General features: G+C 34.2%; 2 protein-coding genes across 2 annotated transcripts; both read left to right on the top strand.

Annotated features, from left to right (window-relative positions):
• Positions 1-976: 976 nt before the first annotated feature.
• On the top strand, positions 977-9536 carry LOC120077961 (26S proteasome non-ATPase regulatory subunit 2 homolog A). Its single transcript, XM_039032099.2, has 25 exons — positions 977-1355; positions 1647-1747; positions 1932-2052; positions 2153-2212; positions 2396-2463; positions 2603-2645; positions 2852-2917; positions 3046-3084; positions 3198-3280; positions 4000-4114; positions 4272-4346; positions 4801-4959; positions 5895-6002; positions 6097-6201; positions 6282-6422; positions 6499-6603; positions 6970-7191; positions 7356-7469; positions 7547-7762; positions 8105-8164; positions 8247-8360; positions 8455-8540; positions 8645-8753; positions 8839-9017; positions 9099-9536. Exons 1-25 carry the CDS (start codon positions 1230-1232, stop codon positions 9172-9174), a joined length of 2691 nt encoding a protein of 896 aa, XP_038888027.1. The 5' UTR covers positions 977-1229; the 3' UTR covers positions 9175-9536.
• A 1426-nt stretch (positions 9537-10962) lies between these two features.
• LOC120077471 (WD repeat and SOF domain-containing protein 1) lies at positions 10963-15873 on the top strand. Its single transcript, XM_039031350.2, has 17 exons — positions 10963-11171; positions 11256-11345; positions 11440-11551; positions 12023-12050; positions 12177-12275; positions 12380-12446; positions 12531-12565; positions 12663-12737; positions 12815-12910; positions 13269-13332; positions 13423-13476; positions 13731-13816; positions 13918-13978; positions 14066-14130; positions 14316-14421; positions 15034-15122; positions 15382-15873. The coding sequence occupies exons 1-17, from the start codon at positions 11106-11108 to the stop codon at positions 15542-15544; spliced, it is 1356 nt and encodes a 451-aa protein (XP_038887278.1). The 5' UTR covers positions 10963-11105; the 3' UTR covers positions 15545-15873.
• Positions 15874-18370: the final 2497 nt, after the last annotated feature.

Here is an 18370-nt window from a genome sequence, read left to right on the forward strand (position 1 = left end):
TATTTATAGGGCATGTTAGAGTGTATGTTACAAGGTAAAACTTAACGAGGGAGGTTATGGGATTGAATAACCTATGAAGATTATGAGTTTGTTATAACATAAATAAGTTATGGATATCTACAATATTACATTTACAATATATTTTACCATTTATTAGAATCATCCTTCTTAAAAAGTGACCCCTTTAACAAGAGAGACACTAGTAAATTTAATGGATATTTAATTTTTTTAAAGTCTTTCCATATATCGATTGTTTCATGAGACTAGTTGAGACCTATATAAGCTAACCCACACATTTATGGATCATTTGAAGATGTAAGGAAAAAAGTTTTCCCCTTGAAAATGTGTATATATTTGTAGAACATGAAAGTAATCGCTGGTTTTTCCATGACTTTAGCTTTATTAGACGAGAACGACATATCACAATTGTAATATAAGAATAATTTAGAATTTTGGTCAAAATCTCATAATTTCGAGATTTCGACATGCTCAAAATTTCAGTAATTTCCCCAAATTTCTTGAAATTTCAAATTTTCAAAATTTTCATCAATATTTCGATATTTCCATTGAAATTTCGAGGTTTTTTTTTTTTTAACTATGGTAGCTCAATGGAAGCTTTTTCCTCTCTTACAAAAAAAAAAATATTTTCAATAAACCTCATATTTTCATTCAAATATTTTCGATTGAATTTAGTCATAATCAAAGTTTCATTAACTACTTAGAGAAATTTTCATTAATTTTCATATAATTTTCCAAAAATTTCATAAAATCATGACCCCTTTTTTTTTTTTTTGAAAAGTTCGATCCTTGAATGTAAGTTGATGATTTCATGGGCTAACCCTTTTAAAGCCCATGAAATAATCCCCAATGAAAAAGGCCCACTCAACAATTGTTCGGCTCTATTTAGTTGGGTTATTTTGCAAAATTAGGCCCACTCAAATTCCACATAAGAGCCCATTTACTCACGATCGAATATAACCCGACCCGACTCGGGCGCAGAGAAAACCCCCTAGCACCCCAGTTTCAAGTTTCTTGCTCAGGAGGAAAAGGAAAAAGCAATTCCCTTTCGCTCATATTCTTCTGCAGAAGAAGGAACAATCCCATTTCATTCGGGTCAATTTCTTCCGTTTCCAGTCCTCTTACTAATTTAGCTTACTCCCTTTGTTCGTCTTCTTCATTTTCCAATTTCATTCGAGGGTTTTGATTCTGTTAGTCTTCTTCTCTGCTCAATGGCGCGTGACCCGGATGGCTCTGCTGGCGGCGGTGCTAGTAACAACTCCCAGCGTGAGGAGGCCACTCTGAAGGTCCCATCGAAGGACCCCAAGAAGAAGGATGAGAAGAAGGAAGAGGATCTGGTATGATTCATTCAATTCTTCACTAGTTAGTGCTGTTTGATTTCTATGAAATCAGAATAACCCAAATTGAAACTGGACGGATGGTGGCTTTGGTGTAAAATGTTATTGGTGTACTCTGAAATTTATTTACGGAGCTTAGCTTAAGTCATTTCTTACTTATAAGAGGTTACTCGTAGTACGAATTGAGGCGAAGGGAATATCTAGATTAGTTCATGTGCGATGTTAGTTTTACCTTTTATGTTTTCTGTAGTCAGTTGGGTATTGATCTGATGTGGGTTATTGCGTGCACAGTCGGAAGAGGATCTGGCCTTGAAACAACAGTTGGAGTTGTACGTGGAGAGAGTTCAGGACCCCGATCCTGGCCTGCAGAAAGTTGCCCTTGAGAGTATGAGGTTGGCATTTTTATTTGTAATTTAGTTAATACAGAAACTGTTGCTTTAAAGGTATTGTACACTGGGCGTGGAGGTTTACAATTATGATATAGATTGGCATATCCTGTTGAATAGGTTTATGTATAGAGTGTATATTTTCTTCACGGTTTCATGTTTTGAACTTATTTGAGAATTTTTATTCTAGGCAGGAAATCCGAACATCCACAAGCTCCATGACTTCTGTTCCAAAGCCTCTAAAATTCCTTCGCCCACATTACGGAACTTTAAAAGCTTATTATGAAACAATGGCAGACACCGATTTAAAGGTCGTTTTCTTGGTTATGGCCCATCACATTGTTAATTTGTTACCCATTTTTTATTTTGTTTTTCTAAAAAATTGTAACTCTACTTGCTTCTCAAATGCAGAAATACATGGCGGACATACTATCAGTATTGGCACTGACAATGTCTGCGGAGGGAGAACGGGTTTGTCTGCTTTCCTCAATATTTTCTTTTGTTTCTTTGTTTTAATATCATGTGTATGGAGCATTTTCTCTGCTTTTGGTGTCTTTGTGTCTCTTGGTCCTATGCTTATGTCTTATTCTAGCTTTATTACGTACGTATCCTTATGCAGTTACATATAAATCATTGCTTGTGAAACTTTCTCAGGAAAGCCTGAAATACAGACTATTAGGCTCAGAAGGTGATATTGGTTCATGGGGTCATGAGTATGTAAGGTGAGCGTATGGTTAGTACAACATTCTAGTGCTACTAATTACATGTTTTTTCCCCCTGGTCAGAGTGGCACTCATTAGAAATATTTTAGAAGGTATTATCTGTATTATACTCCAATTTTTAATGATATTGTAACCTCAGGAATTTGGCTGGAGAGATTGCTCAAGAATACACCAAACGACAGGTAATGGCAGTTCTATTAGAATATGCAACAACTTCCCTTTTCTCCTTTTCTTATCTAATTAATAGATTATAACATAAATATGCATGCTGTCTTTATGCTTGGTGAATTGTAGTGGGCTGATTCTGCATTTAATATTTTTCTACTATAGAGGAGGGTGTATTTACTGCTGCTTTCTTTTTCTTTTTTTTTTTCCCCTTTGTTTTCAGGGTGAAGAGGCTCCCATAGATGATTTGATGGAACTTGTTCAAGAAATTGTTGCTTTTCACATGAAAGTATGTCTATATAATAAGACAGTTGATAAACTTTGTTTGAATCTTCTTTGGACACTAAGCCATAGTTTTCGTAGATAAGGCAATATTTTTAGCAATGTGCATCTCTAATTGATTTTATTGATCTTCAGCACAATGCCGAACCTGAAGCTGTTGATCTATTAATGGAGGTGAGACAATATCTTCTATCATTATTATTTTTGTTATTATTTATTTATTTTTGGGGGTGTGGGGATGGGGAATAAGGTATGGCTGACTGAATTATCCAATTGATGTATATCAGGTTGAAGATCTTGATCTGTTAGTTGAGCATGTTGACAGTACAAATTTCAAAAGGACCTGTATCTATCTTACCAGTTCAGCCAAGTATGCAAGATCATCTTTTTGAGTTCTTCTGGTTCATATAATTGCACTTCCTTCAGTTTTACCATGTTATAGGAATTATTATCTGATACAAACAGTTGTGTTTTTAGACTTGTTTCAGCTCTCTGTCTATGATGGACGAGTGTAATGTATATGGTTGTGGGGCAAGGAAAGTGATTTATGTTTGTTTTACCGTTCTTCTAAAGAAAATGGTTTACCTAACTACTACTTGAATGTTGATGTATTATATTATGATGATGAATAAATATATTATTGCCTGTAAGACTTTTTCAATTTGAATAGGTCCATAGTTAGTGCAGGCCCAGTGGTTTTCCCCTTTTTTTTTGTTTTTGGGGGGGGTGCGTGTGGCTTGGCTTGGGAATAAAAGGAGGATTGTTGAAGTCTTTAGAGAGGCTCAGTTTGTTGTTAGGTTTAATATCTTTTGGTGTTGGTCTCAGTGGTGTTATTGTTCAATAAGTTCAATTATTTTAGATTGGAGCTCTTTTTGTATGGTTGACCGAGGTTACATTTTTAACTTGTTTTGTTGGTTTTGTATGCTTTCCTGTATTCTGTAATATTTTCTTGATGAGGCTAGATTCTCCATTAAGAAGTCATAGTATAATTTATTTGCAAACTTATAACCTCCACTAGTGTTGGTTTATCCTTTTCATTTTTTTGAACAATTTCCTTGATTATGATATTTAACTCCGCTAACATCACAGATATCTTCCTGGACCTGATGACATGCTAGCTCTGGACATTGCATATATGATATATCTAAAATTTGAAGAATATACCAATGCACTTCAGATTGCTTTGTTCCTCGACAACTTGCAGGTTTGCCCTCTATTTTAACCTTAAAACTTTTGCCCTTCCCCAAGTTTTATGTAACTACTATATTTTAACTAACTAGTTAACCATTGAACTTTGTCAAAAACCTCTTATCATATTATTTTTGTTTGTGTTTTTAACAATTTAATATGCCTGTTGTCAGTATATCAGGCAGATCTACCAATCCTGTGATGATTTGCAGCGTAAAAAGCAATTTTCATACATACTTGCTCGACAGGTAAGTTTTGAATAATCCATATTTTAATTCTTATGCAATTTAATATCGATTCAGTGGGTCTATTTTCTGATGCATTAATGTTAGGCATTTTGTTTGCGATTTTATTTTGTATATTCTTATACAAAATTGATGTTTTGGTTTTGGTGCATAATGCTTAGATTGTGAATCTCAATGTCATAATTGTGTAGTAGTTTTTGCCGTATTGCCTTGAATATGATTCCTTTGGGCTTGAAGAGATGGTTGGGTGGGGTACGAGATTGTATAATACATTATGGTGTATATATATCACTATCTACAATTATAGGCTGGTTGCTGGATTATTTTGAGAGATACAGCATTTATGTTTTATGAATGCTTGACATGACCAATTCTTCAGTGGCCTATTATTATCTACTTATTTTGTTCCATTAAAGAACTTTTTCTTGAATAAACTTCTTTTTTTTCTTTCATACAGGGCACTTGTTTTGAGCTTGATGAGGAGATGTGTGCTGATGACGATGATAGAGAGGCATTGCAGGAAATCATCAATAATTCCAAGCTAAGTGAAGGTTATCTTACCCTTGCTCGTGACATTGAGGTCATGGAGCCTAAATCTCCAGAAGACATTTATAAGGTATGGGTATTTTTCTCTTTTTCCTTAGGATAAGAAACAATATCTTCATCAACCCAAAAGGACAAAATGGCCTAAAAGACCAAGGGAAGAGGAAACACATGCCACAGAGTTGTTAAACAAAGGAAACCCTATTTATGTTGATTAAAAAGCTACTAAATACTGCATAAAGATTTATGGAGGGCACTCCGATCATAAGTCGTAATTTGTACAAGATCACAAAAGAAAGTACAGTAGTTCTGTTGTTTTCGTGAGGAGTTGCTGTTAGCAGCACTTTCTTCAGAGTTAACATAAGGTTAATAGTAATTGAAGGTAATTAAGACATTGCATGTGGCTTAGTTTGTACTTTCTTCATGCCATTTTTCATACTTTTAGATAGCTATTCACCCCCCCCCCCCCCCCCCCCCCCCCCCCCCCCCCCCCCCCCTTAATTGTATTTTAAATCCTTTTAAATGAGTGATGATGCGAATGATATTCAGATGTTAGTTTCTCTGGAGAATTCTTTTAAAAAGTTTCGAAAATTAATTTTTATTTTTACAAATGTATAGCACTCCTGATCCTTGGGGAGCTTTTTGTTGGGATTGTTTATCTCTTAATGGACAATTTGTAGACTGCTGTTTAATCGGTGTACACAATGTGGTTTAGCTTTTAATTTTGCTTAGTTGATGATTATCTGACAGCTGCTTGTTCATTACTTTGATATCTTATCCTTTACATTGGTTGATGTGATTTAATTTGTTGTTTTAGCATAGTACGATATTTTTTTTTTATCAGTTTTGTTGTTTTCTGTGACCCATTTGAGAGTCTGAGACGGTCATTTTTATTGTGATCCAAAGCACAAAATTCTGTATATTTTTTTTTCTTTAAATTTTATTGTTATTCATGAGTGTTACATCCACATTCTCATTATACTGATTTCCATCCGTGAAATATTTCAGGCACACTTGCTTGATGGCAGGGCTAGTGCTGGTGCAAGTGTTGATTCTGCTCGTCAAAATTTGGCTGCTACCTTCGTCAATGCTTTTGTGAATGCTGGCTTTGGTCAGGTAGAAGTTGTTCAATCAATGTGCAGAGGAAGTTACATATTATTTTAAGTTACATATTATTTTGGCTTCTTATCATTTGATATTGTCATTCCAGGATAAGTTAATGACAGTTACACCAGATGCATCCAGTGGCGCTTCTACAGGAAACTGGTTATTTAAGAATAAAGATCATGGGAAGATGAGCGCTGCAGCAAGTTTGGTAAGTTATCATTTGCACTATTTGTCTTTCCATTTTGATTAGCATCAGGTTGGTCTTATCATTTATCATCATGACTACAGGGTATGATTTTGCTTTGGGATGTGGATGCTGGACTTTCTCAAATTGACAAATTTTTGCACAGCAATGATAACCACGTTGTTGCTGGTGCATTGCTGGGAGTTGGTATTGTCAATTGTGCTATCAAGAATGATTGTGATCCTGTGAGTCTTACTTCTTTATTGTGTAGAACGTTGGAATCCACTTCAATTTTCTTAACCTTGTCATCCCTCTTTGCAGGCATTAGCACTTTTAGTAGAATATGTTGACAAAGAAGATGCATCAACCCGTATAGGTGCAATAATGGGCTTGGGCATTACGTATGCTGGAACTCAAAATGAGCAGGTTACCCATCTTTCTTCTTTCTGTTTGTTGGTTTAGTAAATGAATTAGCCTTTTTTGAACTCCTTTTTTACCACTGTCAGTGGTGCTTTGGGATTTTTACCACTGTCAGTGGTGCTTTGGTTTCTTATTTTGTTTTATTTCTTTTCAGGTTCTTTTAATCCTTTTCTTTTTGTTTTTCCACCGGACATTAAGGTTTTCCTTTCTCCCCCATTGGGAGTTTGTATATTGGAAGTTTTTTCTTCCTTCTCACGTATCAAGGAAAGATTTCTCTGTGGTTAAAATATATAAGATATTTTACTGTATGTTTCTGCAGGTCAATTATTTTTTCCATTCCTAATTGATATTTTTCATTGTATATTCTTTCAGCTACGTCGTAAACTGACCCCTATATTAAGTGATTCAAGAGCTTCACTTGATGTGATTGCATTCACTTCACTCTCATTGGGCTTAATATATCTTGGTTCCTGCAACGAGGAGGTTGCTCAAGCAATTATATTTACATTAATGGATCGACATGAGAATGAATTGGGGGATGCTTTAGGTCGCCTTCTACCACTTAGCCTTGGTCTTCTATACCTTGGAAAGCAGGTACGCCAGCAGTCTATTATGTATTCAGTGAATACATAATCTGTCGTAGTTATGATTATTTTCTTGTGTTTTAAGAATTGACCTTCAACTGAGGTTTTAGTGGTCATGCATTTTGAGGAAATTGAGACTCTTCCTTTGTAACACCATTCTGTTGATTCTAACAGGAAAGTGTGGAGGCGACAGCTGAGGTTTCCAAGACATTTAACGAGAAAATCAGAAAATATTGCGACATGACATTGCTCTCCTGTGCATATGCTGGAACTGGGAATGTACTAAAGGTATGCAGTTTTGTTATCAATTTATAAATACAGTGCAGCATGAATTAAACTGAGTTGTCTGTTTCTCACCCATTCAGGTTCAAAACCTTCTTGGTCATTGTTCTCAACATCTTGAGAAGGGTGAAACCCACCAAGGAGCTGCTGTGCTTGGAATTGCAATGGTGGCAATGGCCGAAGAATTGGGTTTGGAGATGGCAATTCGATCATTAGAGCATCTTTTGCAGTATGGGGAGCAAAATATTCGCCGTGCTGTTCCCTTGGCTCTTGGTCTCCTTTGCATCTCAAACCCCAAGGTCAGTGTGATGTGTTCTTATTATGTTTCGATCTATTCTTTAATTTCCAAACTATATAAAAAAAGTTTTTGAGCCAAAAAGTAGGGGAAAATATTGTAATTGCAAGGGTCAAGAGCTTTATAATTTGATGAAAACAGTTAACAATGTTATACCAAGGTTTAAAGCATGCTGCAAATACTCATATATAAACACTCCAACGTCCTAATATAGAGAAGTAGCCACAAATTTCTACTACTAATAGGGGAGGCTACATCGAGCCAAGCAAAGTTTTTTTGGTGAGTTGGTTCTGAGTGCGGACGTTTTCATGCCAAATTTAATTGTATGATTGGATAATTTGACCAGGTTAATGTTATGGACACGTTAAGCAGACTGAGCCATGATACGGATTCCGAAGTAGCGATGGTGAGAGCAGAGTTTTTGTTTTTATTCTAATGTCTTCATTAATTTTGTTGAGATTCAGTGTTAAAGTTTTTAAATGTCACAGGCAGCAGTAATCTCCTTGGGTTTGATTGGTGCGGGAACCAATAATGCAAGAATAGCTGGCATGCTTCGAAATCTTTCGAGTTATTACTACAAAGATGCGAGCCTTCTTTTCTGTGTAATGACGATGCTTATGCAATTTTCTATTCTGGAGTTCTCTTTCTACTTTCTATGAATAATTAGTGTCTGATCCCTTCCCTAAATGTTTGCAGGTCAGGATTGCCCAAGGGCTTGTACATTTGGGCAAGGGCCTGTTAACTCTTAATCCTTATCATTCCGACCGATTCTTATTAGCACCGTCAGTGACTGCTTTGGAGAATCCTTGTTCTTTTAGTTTATCTTTTGGAAGTAGTTTTATGATCTATCGTCTTGTTTTTCAAAAGCATATACTCTTCATTGCAGGACCGCACTTGCAGGATTAATAATTACATTGCATGCATGTCTTGACATGAAGGCCATTATCCTGGGGAAATATCATTATGTGCTCTACTACCTTGTCTTGGCAATGCAGGTCAGTTTTGGTTGATTCCCCTTTTCATTCTCCTTTCTAGTTTTATATTTTTTCCCACATTCTGACTTTTATATATATCCAACAGCCGCGAATGCTGTTGACTGTGGACGAGAATCTGAAGCCTCTTTCAGTACCTGTTCGGGTGGGTCAGGCGGTTGATGTCGTTGGACAGGCGGGTCGGCCAAAGACAATCACTGGTTTTCAAACTCACTCAACCCCAGTTCTTCTTGCTGCTGGTGACAGGGCAGAACTGGCCACTGAGAAGTACTAGAATTAGCCATATAGTTTGTGTAACTGTCTTCGACTTCGATTAATCCCAAGCTAACCCTAACTATATTTGTTCAGGTACATTCCTCTTTCGCCTATCCTAGAAGGATTCGTCGTTTTACAGGAGAACCCAGAATACAGAGAAGAACAGTAGCAAGGCATTGTAAGTAGAGGAATGGATAAATCACTGCTGTTTGATATGAATTCTAACCTGGATGTTGCTGGACAGCAAAGACATGATGCGGGATGCAGGGTTCGAGTTTAGTTTCGCTCGTCTTAATCTCATCCAAGCAGTGCATTGTTAGTTTTGATGAACAACCATGAGTTCGAAAAATGAGATGTGCTTGAATTGATCAAATTAATGTTTCATGGTTACTGTTTAGTTCCCGTTCACTCGGGATCTTATTGTATTTGATTTTTTTGGGAATAGAATCTCTATTTGCTTAGTCTAATTTGATGCAACGACGTTGAGTCCCACCTTGGCATGGTATAAAATGTTATAAACTTTTTGTTGTTTCGGGGACTTTTGGACTTTTTTTTAGCACAACTGTGGTAGGGGATGGAATCTCCAACCTTTAGAGATGGAAGTCATGCTAATACTATCGAGTTAAGTTTATTTTGGATAAGTTTATTTTGACGGACTTTTTGGCTATTTGCTTTTCAGTTTTTCGTCTTTTTTTCTTTTTTGGTATAAAAAGATGACTGCCTAGTTTCCCTGAGCAAATTCACTTTTTGAGAAAATTTTAATTTCAAGGGAGCAATTCATATTCTTTTATAAAAACAAGGATAGTTTTCAAATATAGTAAAATGAGCTATCATATTGTATAAATATAGTAAAATATTAGTATTTATTAGTGATAAATTATCAATGTCTATTATGATAGATATTGATAGTTATCATTTTACAAATACATACACATTTAGTTCTGTAACTATTTGGTACTTAAACTTTAAAAAATGCTATGTCCATGAATTTATTTGTTGACCTAGAAATTGCTAAATTTTATAAAGTGTTATATAAACTTCTAAACTTCCAATTTTTTTATCCAATAATTCACAAAATATTCAATTTTGTATTAAAAAGATCAATCATATGGAACATTTTTTTAAAATTCTACAAGTGTTTGAGATGCTGAATTGGTTATTATAATTTGAGGGTATTATATTTTTTGGGTTACAATAATATGTTTGGTGTGTGATGGCTTCTTATTGTTCCATATTAAACATAAAATTTAATTTAGTATTTAGAATAGTTGGTGTTTCTAATTATTATGACCTACAATTAATATTACTATTTCAAATAAGATTTTGTTGCCGTGTTTACTATTTTTTTATCAAGACTATGACAAACTTGACTATAATAACTAATTTAGTGCTCAAACACTCGCTTATTGCATTTAGAGCAAATTACAAAAACCACCCTTGAAATATGGTGACAGTTGTAATTATATCCTTAAACTTTCAATTTAAAAATTAAGCCCTCAAACTAAGAATTAAAATTGGGTCAAATTGGACTTCCAAACTTGCATAATTGAATAAATAAATTATAACTTTGTTTAAGTTTGATGGTTTACATTTTATCGTTTGTGGGTTCAATTTCTACGATTATTGTAAGCTTGAGGATTTCGATTTTAATACTTGTAAAGTTTATGAGCTCAATTTTTAAAATTAAAAGTTTGAGGGTACAATAATAACTATCATCATACTTTAGGGTAAATTTTGGAATTTGCCCTTGAATTTATTAGGACATGTTTAAAGCTCAATACAAAATTGAAAATTCATAAATTAATCGCAAAATAAAAAAATAAAAAAATAAAAATTAAGCCATATACTCATTTAGACCGGGTCAGGGCAGAACCGTAATCCGATACCCTTTTTGGGATAGCGTCCCAGCCGGGATTATTATTATTATTATTATTTTCCGGAAAGAAAATTTTAAGGTATATTTCAAATTTTGATTTTACTAAAAATAAATAATTTATTTGGGCACTTTCGTAAATTTGGTCTATCAGTGCAGGGTTTAACTTCTTCTTCAACCTCGGTTCTCCATCTCCTCTCTCTCCCTAGCTAGGGTTTTACTCAACAATGAAGGTCAAGGTGATATCCCGCTCTACTGATGAATTCACTCGAGAACGAAGCCAAGACCTCCAGGTGATTAACTGGGGTTTTATTTATTTATTTATTTATGGTTGAATTTCTTTCTTGCTTCAGTATTGATTGTATTGCTCCCATTAGAGGGTATTTCGGAACTTCGACCCCAGTCTCCGTACGCAAGAGAAGGCGGTTGAGTATGTCCGTGCTCTTAATGCCGCGAAGTTGGACAAGGTAATGTTGTGATGTGACACTATTGTTTCAGGTTGCCGAGTCGTTGGGAAATTTCGATAAATTAGTAAAGGTTCTCGTGTTTTCTATGTTTTAGATGTTTGCAAAACCATTTATAGGAGCAATGGATGGGCATATGGACGCCGTTTCATGTATGGCAAAGAATCCTAATCACTTGAAAGGGATATTTTCCGGTTCAATGGATGGAGGTAAATTATTCATTGCTTCAGCTGCTAGGTTAATATTGTTAGTTTTTTCTTCTTTAGTATTTCTTCTGTTTTTTTTTCTTTTTTTCTTTTTTTTGTTGTTGTTGTTTTTGCTTTTGTTTTTTGTGAAGTTTAGAGAAAGGTTGGAAGTTTTTGGAAAATTTACTCCTTTGTGTGTTCGTGTGTTTAATTCTTGTGGTGTTTTGGTAACCATTTATAATTGTATTGTTGTTGGGTATCTATATTCTAGAATCTTAAACTTCAATTTGCAGTAGCTTGTTATTTTCCATTTCCAACTGTCTAAATATGTATCCATCTTTTTTTTTTTTTTTTTTTTTAAAAAAAAACATAAATCTTGTTTTCATTGTAAGCTGATGAAGTCTCCTTCAGTAAATAGTACTGCAATGCTCTTGCTGCATTCAAACAATGGTATTGTTTTAAATCTCCAACAGTAATTGATTTTTGTGTCTACAGATATTCGGCTGTGGGATATTGCAAACAGGTAAAGTGATGTCTTCCAACCTTTTGATCTATATGCAGTACTGTTTTTATATTGGTCAACAAGTTTGGAAAATTTTTTGCTGCAATTAAAAATCCAAAAATAGATGCTAATCCACGTACATTATAGACGAACCATTTGTCAGTTTCCTGGACATCAAGGTGCTGTTCGAGGCTTGACTGCATCTACAGATGGACGCATCTTGATATCATGTGGGACAGATTGCACGTAAGGCACCATTCTATAGATGTACTATTGTATGCATTTTAGAAATATTAAGACTGTTATAAATCTCGACTTTGGACCAAACTTTCCTTGTTTGTTGTTTTTAGCGTCAGGCTATGGAATGTCCCAATTCCTACTCTGAATTCATATGAGACTTCAACTAATTCATCTGAGGTGTGTCCTTGAATTACCTGTTCGCTGTAATGCGTTAATCATCTATATTATTCCCAACTAACCTTTTGTAAACCATTCATTCAGCCACTAGCAGTTTATGTCTGGAAGAATGCTTTCTGGTAAGCTACTAATTTTAGACATTGGTATAGCCCTTTCTTCTGCTTCTTTTTTCTAAAGTTCTCTTTGGATTTTGAGCCCTTAGTTTTTGATTTATAGGGCTATTGATCATCAGTGGGATGGAAATCTTTTTGCTACAGCTGGTGCTCAATTAGATATCTGGGATCACAACAGGTATTCATCATCATTCATTTCACTAAGCACTTTCTTTTTCCTTACTATATATTGAAGATATTTTTGATTTTTTTTAGGTCTCAACCAGTGAGCAGTTATGAGTGGGGAACAGACTCAGTTATATCTGTCCGTTTTAATCCTGGAGAACCTAACGTCCTGGCAACATCAGCTAGGTGATCTCAAAAAGCTGTTCATGCTTTAGTAAATAGTTCCTATTGATATTGGACATTCATGGAAATACACAATTTTTTCCCTCTGTTTTTAACATCAAGGTTAAGAACATCAGATATAATGGATGACTGGAGTTTTGTGGTGATTAAATATATGTAATTCATCTTCGCATTTGAAGTAGTGTGGATTTGAACTAGCTCTGTCATAAAGGAAAAAAAAAAAAGACAGATGTGGAACTAGTAATGGTATTTAATCCAGTCGAATTTTCTGTATTGCTAATCAGTTCATTTTCAGCAAAGTTTCAACTCGTGCGGTGGTAGTATCTTTACCCTCTACACTGTTCCTTTTCTTGTCTTATAGTGATCGAAGTATTGCGTTGTATGATTTGCGCATGTCATCCCCAGCAAGGAAAGTGATTATGAGGGTATGATGGTGACAGTTAGTCAAAAGAGTTTCTTCTTTGAAATCTTTTATATTGTTTCCTGTATTCTTATGGGTACCTTTCTTTTGACAGACAAAGACAAATTCTATTTGTTGGAACCCAAGGGAACCAATGAACTTCACTGCTGTAAGCACACGAATTTATGATTTCATATTGAAGTCGTCTTAGCTTTTCGGCCTATATTGCTTTTATCATCATGCAGTCAATATACTAATCAAATACTTCTTTGTTCTAATGTGTATAATAGGTTAGAGCATACCTCATTAAATTTTATAAGTAGTCTAACGTTTTATGTTCTCTTCGTTCTTTTAAACATCTAGTATCTTTGCAATTGTTCTTTGTTCCCTTCAGAATGATTCCTCTTACTTTATGTTTTCTAGGCAAATGAAGATTGCAACTGTTATAGCTACGATTCTAGGAAACTTGATGAGGCAAAATGTGTGCACAGGGATCATGTATCTGCGGTGTATGAAACAAACTTGTGATTTTGGTTTATAAGAATTAAATTGTGCCACTCCTCGTCTTCAGTCTTTAGTAAAACTCCTGAAGATTCATCTTTCTTTTCAGAATGGATATTGATTTTTCACCAAGTGGTCGAGAATTTGTTACTGGCTCATATGATAGAACAGTGAGTTCTAATCCCAGGTTATGTTCAACATTCTATATCTTGTTTTTCGAGATATGTTTTGAACTTATCATGCAATTAATTTTGCAGATAAGAATCTTTCCGTATAATGGGGGTCACAGCCGTGAGATTTATCATACCAAAAGAATGCAAAGGTTTGCTCTATTATTCTAGCCTTTGATCCATGTTCACTATTTGTTTTGTAGGTTTATCATTTGATCAAAGCCCTCCATTGTACAATTAGTTTCAATACATGTAAAGTGATTAGTGAATTCTCAAATATGAATAGTGATCGTTTCTTTTTTGCTGATGTTACTGCCTCCTTTTTGGATCTTTTTAGGGTGTTCTGCGTCAGGTTCAGCTGTGATGCAAGTTATGTGATCTCAGGGAGTGATGACACCAACCTTCGGCTTTGGAAGGCCAAAGCATCTGAACAATTAGGAGTCGTAAGAGTCCTCTCTCTCTGTATTTTTGCTATGTACCACACTTGTTCAATCTGTATAATGTTAATGTTTACATCCCTATTTTTAATTTACAAATTCTCTTTTGATAGCATAAAATACCTTGGTATATGTTCTAAAATATAATTCTTTTCTATTTTCAGAACTCTTTGATCAACTTTATTCTGTACAAGCTAACATGAAAATTACAAGTGCCTAATTAGGTGGATAACAATGCTAGTCTAAATTGATAGTATGTAGTAGTCCCTGACGGTGTAATGGTTAATATTTGTAATAACAGTTGATTGAAGCCTTCATTTGTATTAACAGTTGATATGAGGCAGGAGCTTTGATTTATGATAGGAGTGCTATTAGGAAGTAAATAGAATATTAAGCGTATACTGGCAATTGGTTAAGGAGTTTGTTAGGGAAGTTTAGTTATAAATATAGGGAGTGGGGAAGGAGGAAGAGGAGCAGTATCTTGGTGAGTGATTTAGAGTTTGGGAGTGAACTCACTTGAGGGTCATAACACTTGAGTTTATCTTGTTGCATGGTTACTTTTATCTTTCAATACATTTGATTCTATCAATTTACTTCTTAAATTAATGTTTGCTGCAGCTTCTTCCGAGGGAGAAAAGAAAGCATGAATATCAAGAGGCTGTTAAGAATCGTTATAAACACCTTCCTGAGGTTAAACGTATTGTGAGGTAAGACTCTTGTCTGACATTAATGTGCTGTTAGTGTTCCGCCTCTATCTGCATCCTATAATTTCATGACACCAAGTCCGAATGTATGTGTATGTATACACATTTTATTGGTTTCGGTTTTACTACTGGAAAGAGGATTCGTCCTCTCCGTCTCTTGATCTTTGGTGCTTATTATAAGTGCCGTTTCCTATGCTGTAACGAGAAGGAAACAGTATTGGAAAGGGATCTTTAAAAGTTGATATCGGGTTTGTCGCTGCAGGCATAGACATTTACCGAAACCGATATTCAAAGCCGCTGCACTCCGGCGCACTATTATGGATGCCGAGAGAAGGAAAGAAGAGAGGAGGAAAGCTCACAGTGCACCTGGTAGCATTTCAACTGTACCACTGCGTAGGAGAAGAATTATCAAAGAAGTTGAGTAAACTAATTTTGAACCAAGAGGAGGGGATGTTGATAGCTGCTGCTTACACTTTCAGGCCAATAGCTAAGCTATGGAGATTTTTCATAGATCTCATCTCACGACTTCAACTGACAGTTGAGTTGAATGAGAGAAGGAATCAAAATTTTGCGGTGTTGTACAAATTCTTTATTTTTCAGCCTGTTTGCTTCGTGAATTTGTTAAAGCTTATGATATTTTAAGATCAAATGTTCTTTAACTATTTATGTGTCCTTTAATACCCAATACCGATGGTGTGGACTGGTTTTAGTTTCAAATTCTTAAAGATCAATAGACATTATACAAATTCGCACATTGTGTTATTGTGTGAAATTTTAGTAAACATGATATTAGAAATGCTAATTTCAATTGTACTCCTAAAATTTTGGGGATTAAGTTCAAGAATAATGTAATTTTTCAAAGTAATGACACAAATAATGTATATAGGAAAGAAATTATAAAACTAAGGTGGAAGAGAAAAGTATTGATAAAAATAGGGTAGCAAAATCGTGTACCTGATACACGATTATTGTTGTTGTCTCCATGTCAGCATATGACTTGGTCAATGAAGACCAAATTTGTGGATGTGGTCCACGATTTTCATTTTTTTTAATTTTTTAATTGTTTCCACAATTTTCCATTTAAAAAAATTTGAGACGTCCATGATTTCCATATTTTTATTTTTTTAATTGTTTTTACAATTTTCCATATTAATAAGTTACCATATAAAAGAATTTGAGAAAAATTTGAATTAATTACATGTTATTATATTAATTTCTGCATTCAATGAAATTTTAATGAAATGTATATATATTTCTTTTTTGAATGGAAAAATCTTGAGCAGAAATTTTGGAATATACAAAAGATTCAATTTTTGTTTACGTCGATAATTTAAAATTTGCTTCATCCAACGAATTTGTTAATTTAACATTATATAAGTTCTCACTTAAAAGAAAAAAAAAACCCGACTTAGCTTTCAAAATCAATAAATATTAAAACTAACTCTATTTTTGTCAATAGTTTCAAACCAACTCTATTTTTGTCAATAAATATTAAAATAACATTATTTTAAAAAAAATTCCTAAAATTAAATTAGAGTCAAATGTAATGTTTGTTTTTAATTAATAATTCATGAATTTTCTAAAAAAAAAAATGCATAAGTAGATATTGTAAAAAAAAAACAATCTCATAAATAGATTTTAAATTTAAATGGTATATATAATGTCATTAGTGATAGAATATGGAAATCAATATTTTCAAATTCTATAACAAAAAAATTCATAGACGAGAAGTGTTTGACCCAGTTGTAATTACGAACGACCTGTGAAGGATCGGCTTACTGATTATGGTTTATAGGACAAAAATATATCTACAGTGAGGAGAGTGCAACTATCGAGTTATAGTGGTGTGTCTTGATAGTTAACGAATAGTAATTAATTCGATTAATTAGTTTTAACGAATTAATTACAGATCGTTGGAACTCATGATCCGTAGATCCATTAGGTCCCTCTACTAGTTCACTAAATTGGAATAACAAATTGAGTATTGATGTATGAAATTAGGGTTATGAATTTGAAATGTTCAAATTCAATTTTTAGGGTTTTCGATTGATTGTATATGATGCAATTATAAATTTTTAATTTAATTGAAATTAAACAGAATTAGGAAACCAATTAATATTTAAATTATGATTTAAATATAAAATTGATTCATTGGTGATATTAATATTTTATTAATTTAATATTATTAAAAAATTAATTAATATTAGTTTTATTTAAATTAATTATTTTTATAAAATTAATTTAAACAAAATGATTTTTTGAAATCATTTTAGGTTAATGGGGTTTTCCCTTTTTGGGAAAAACCCACTAACATGTTGATGGAATATCACCAAATTCCAATTTGATTTTGGTGATGATCTTCAAGCTGGAGCTGCCCACCATGAAACCTTGTACATTTGCATGATCTTTACTTATATATAGAAGCTCCACGCATGAAGATCAAAGAGGATGCTGAAATTTACTTTCTGAATTGATAACTCGAAAACCCTATTCTTGTTCTTCATCAAATCAACTCGTTTAAGTGTTTCCACCACACGTTCCAGCTTGAGCAGAGTAGAGAAGATCTCGGTGGTAGTCGATTTTTTGAAGGATATCTTCAAAAGTAATATGTGTTTTAAGCCCTATTTTGAATATCATATGTACAATATGCTTAAAACTCAAATTAAATGTAGTATAAGTACTTATTGATTTTGTAGTCTTCCGTTGCATATATTATTCCTTCACCAAGGTGCTGCTAAGATCAAGGTCTCCTACGCCACAACCATACTTTCGGTTTTAGAATTGTTGTTGTAAACTTTGTAGTTAGGCTTGAAAGTTGTATAAACGTTATACTGTTTGTAATAAAATGAGTTTAGTCAAACAATTGTTGTTTATATCCTTAGCTTAAAGTTTTATGAGTGTATAAAGGTTTAGATGGATGTAGGTATCACAAAAGAGTGGTATCTGTCGTCCTCACGCCTCCCCTCAGGTTCTAAGAGACGGGCCCAGGAGGGGGTGTGACAATCTATTTGCCATATTTCATAATCATAAAATGCAGCTATGGACAAAAGTATTCTAATTGACTTTATCATGGCAACAAGAGAGAAGGTTTTTTCATAGTCCACCTCCTCTCTTTGGGTAAACTCTTTTGCCACGAGTCTTACTTCGTAGGTATGTACCTTACCAGCTTGGTCTCATTTTCTCTTGTAGATCCATTTGCAACTGATGAGTTTTACCCCTTTAGGTTGATGTACAAGATCCCAGACTGAATT

The sequence above is a fragment of the Benincasa hispida genome, chromosome 5, assembly GCF_027475165.1.
Source record: "Benincasa hispida cultivar pf3 chromosome 5, pf3_genome.v1.1, whole genome shotgun sequence".
In the NCBI taxonomy this organism is placed as follows: domain Eukaryota; kingdom Viridiplantae; phylum Streptophyta; class Magnoliopsida; order Cucurbitales; family Cucurbitaceae; genus Benincasa; species Benincasa hispida.

Excerpts from the sequence above, each read along its gene's own strand:
- LOC120077961 (XM_039032099.2), top strand. The coding sequence starts at position 1,230 with ATGGCGCGTGACCCGGATGGCTCTGCTGGCGGCGGTGCTAGTAACAAC. Across the intron at positions 2,646-2,851 it reads AAGAATACACCAAACGACAG|GGTGAAGAGGCTCCCATAGA; the intron begins GTAATGGCAGTT and ends CTTTGTTTTCAG. Across the intron at positions 3,085-3,197 it reads CTGTTGATCTATTAATGGAG|GTTGAAGATCTTGATCTGTT; the intron begins GTGAGACAATAT and ends GATGTATATCAG.
- LOC120077471 (XM_039031350.2), top strand. The coding sequence starts at position 11,106 with ATGAAGGTCAAGGTGATATCCCGCTCTACTGATGAATTCACTCGAGAA. Across the intron at positions 12,566-12,662 it reads GTCTGGAAGAATGCTTTCTG|GGCTATTGATCATCAGTGGG; the intron begins GTAAGCTACTAA and ends TTTGATTTATAG. Across the intron at positions 12,911-13,268 it reads GTCCTGGCAACATCAGCTAG|TGATCGAAGTATTGCGTTGT; the intron begins GTGATCTCAAAA and ends CTTGTCTTATAG.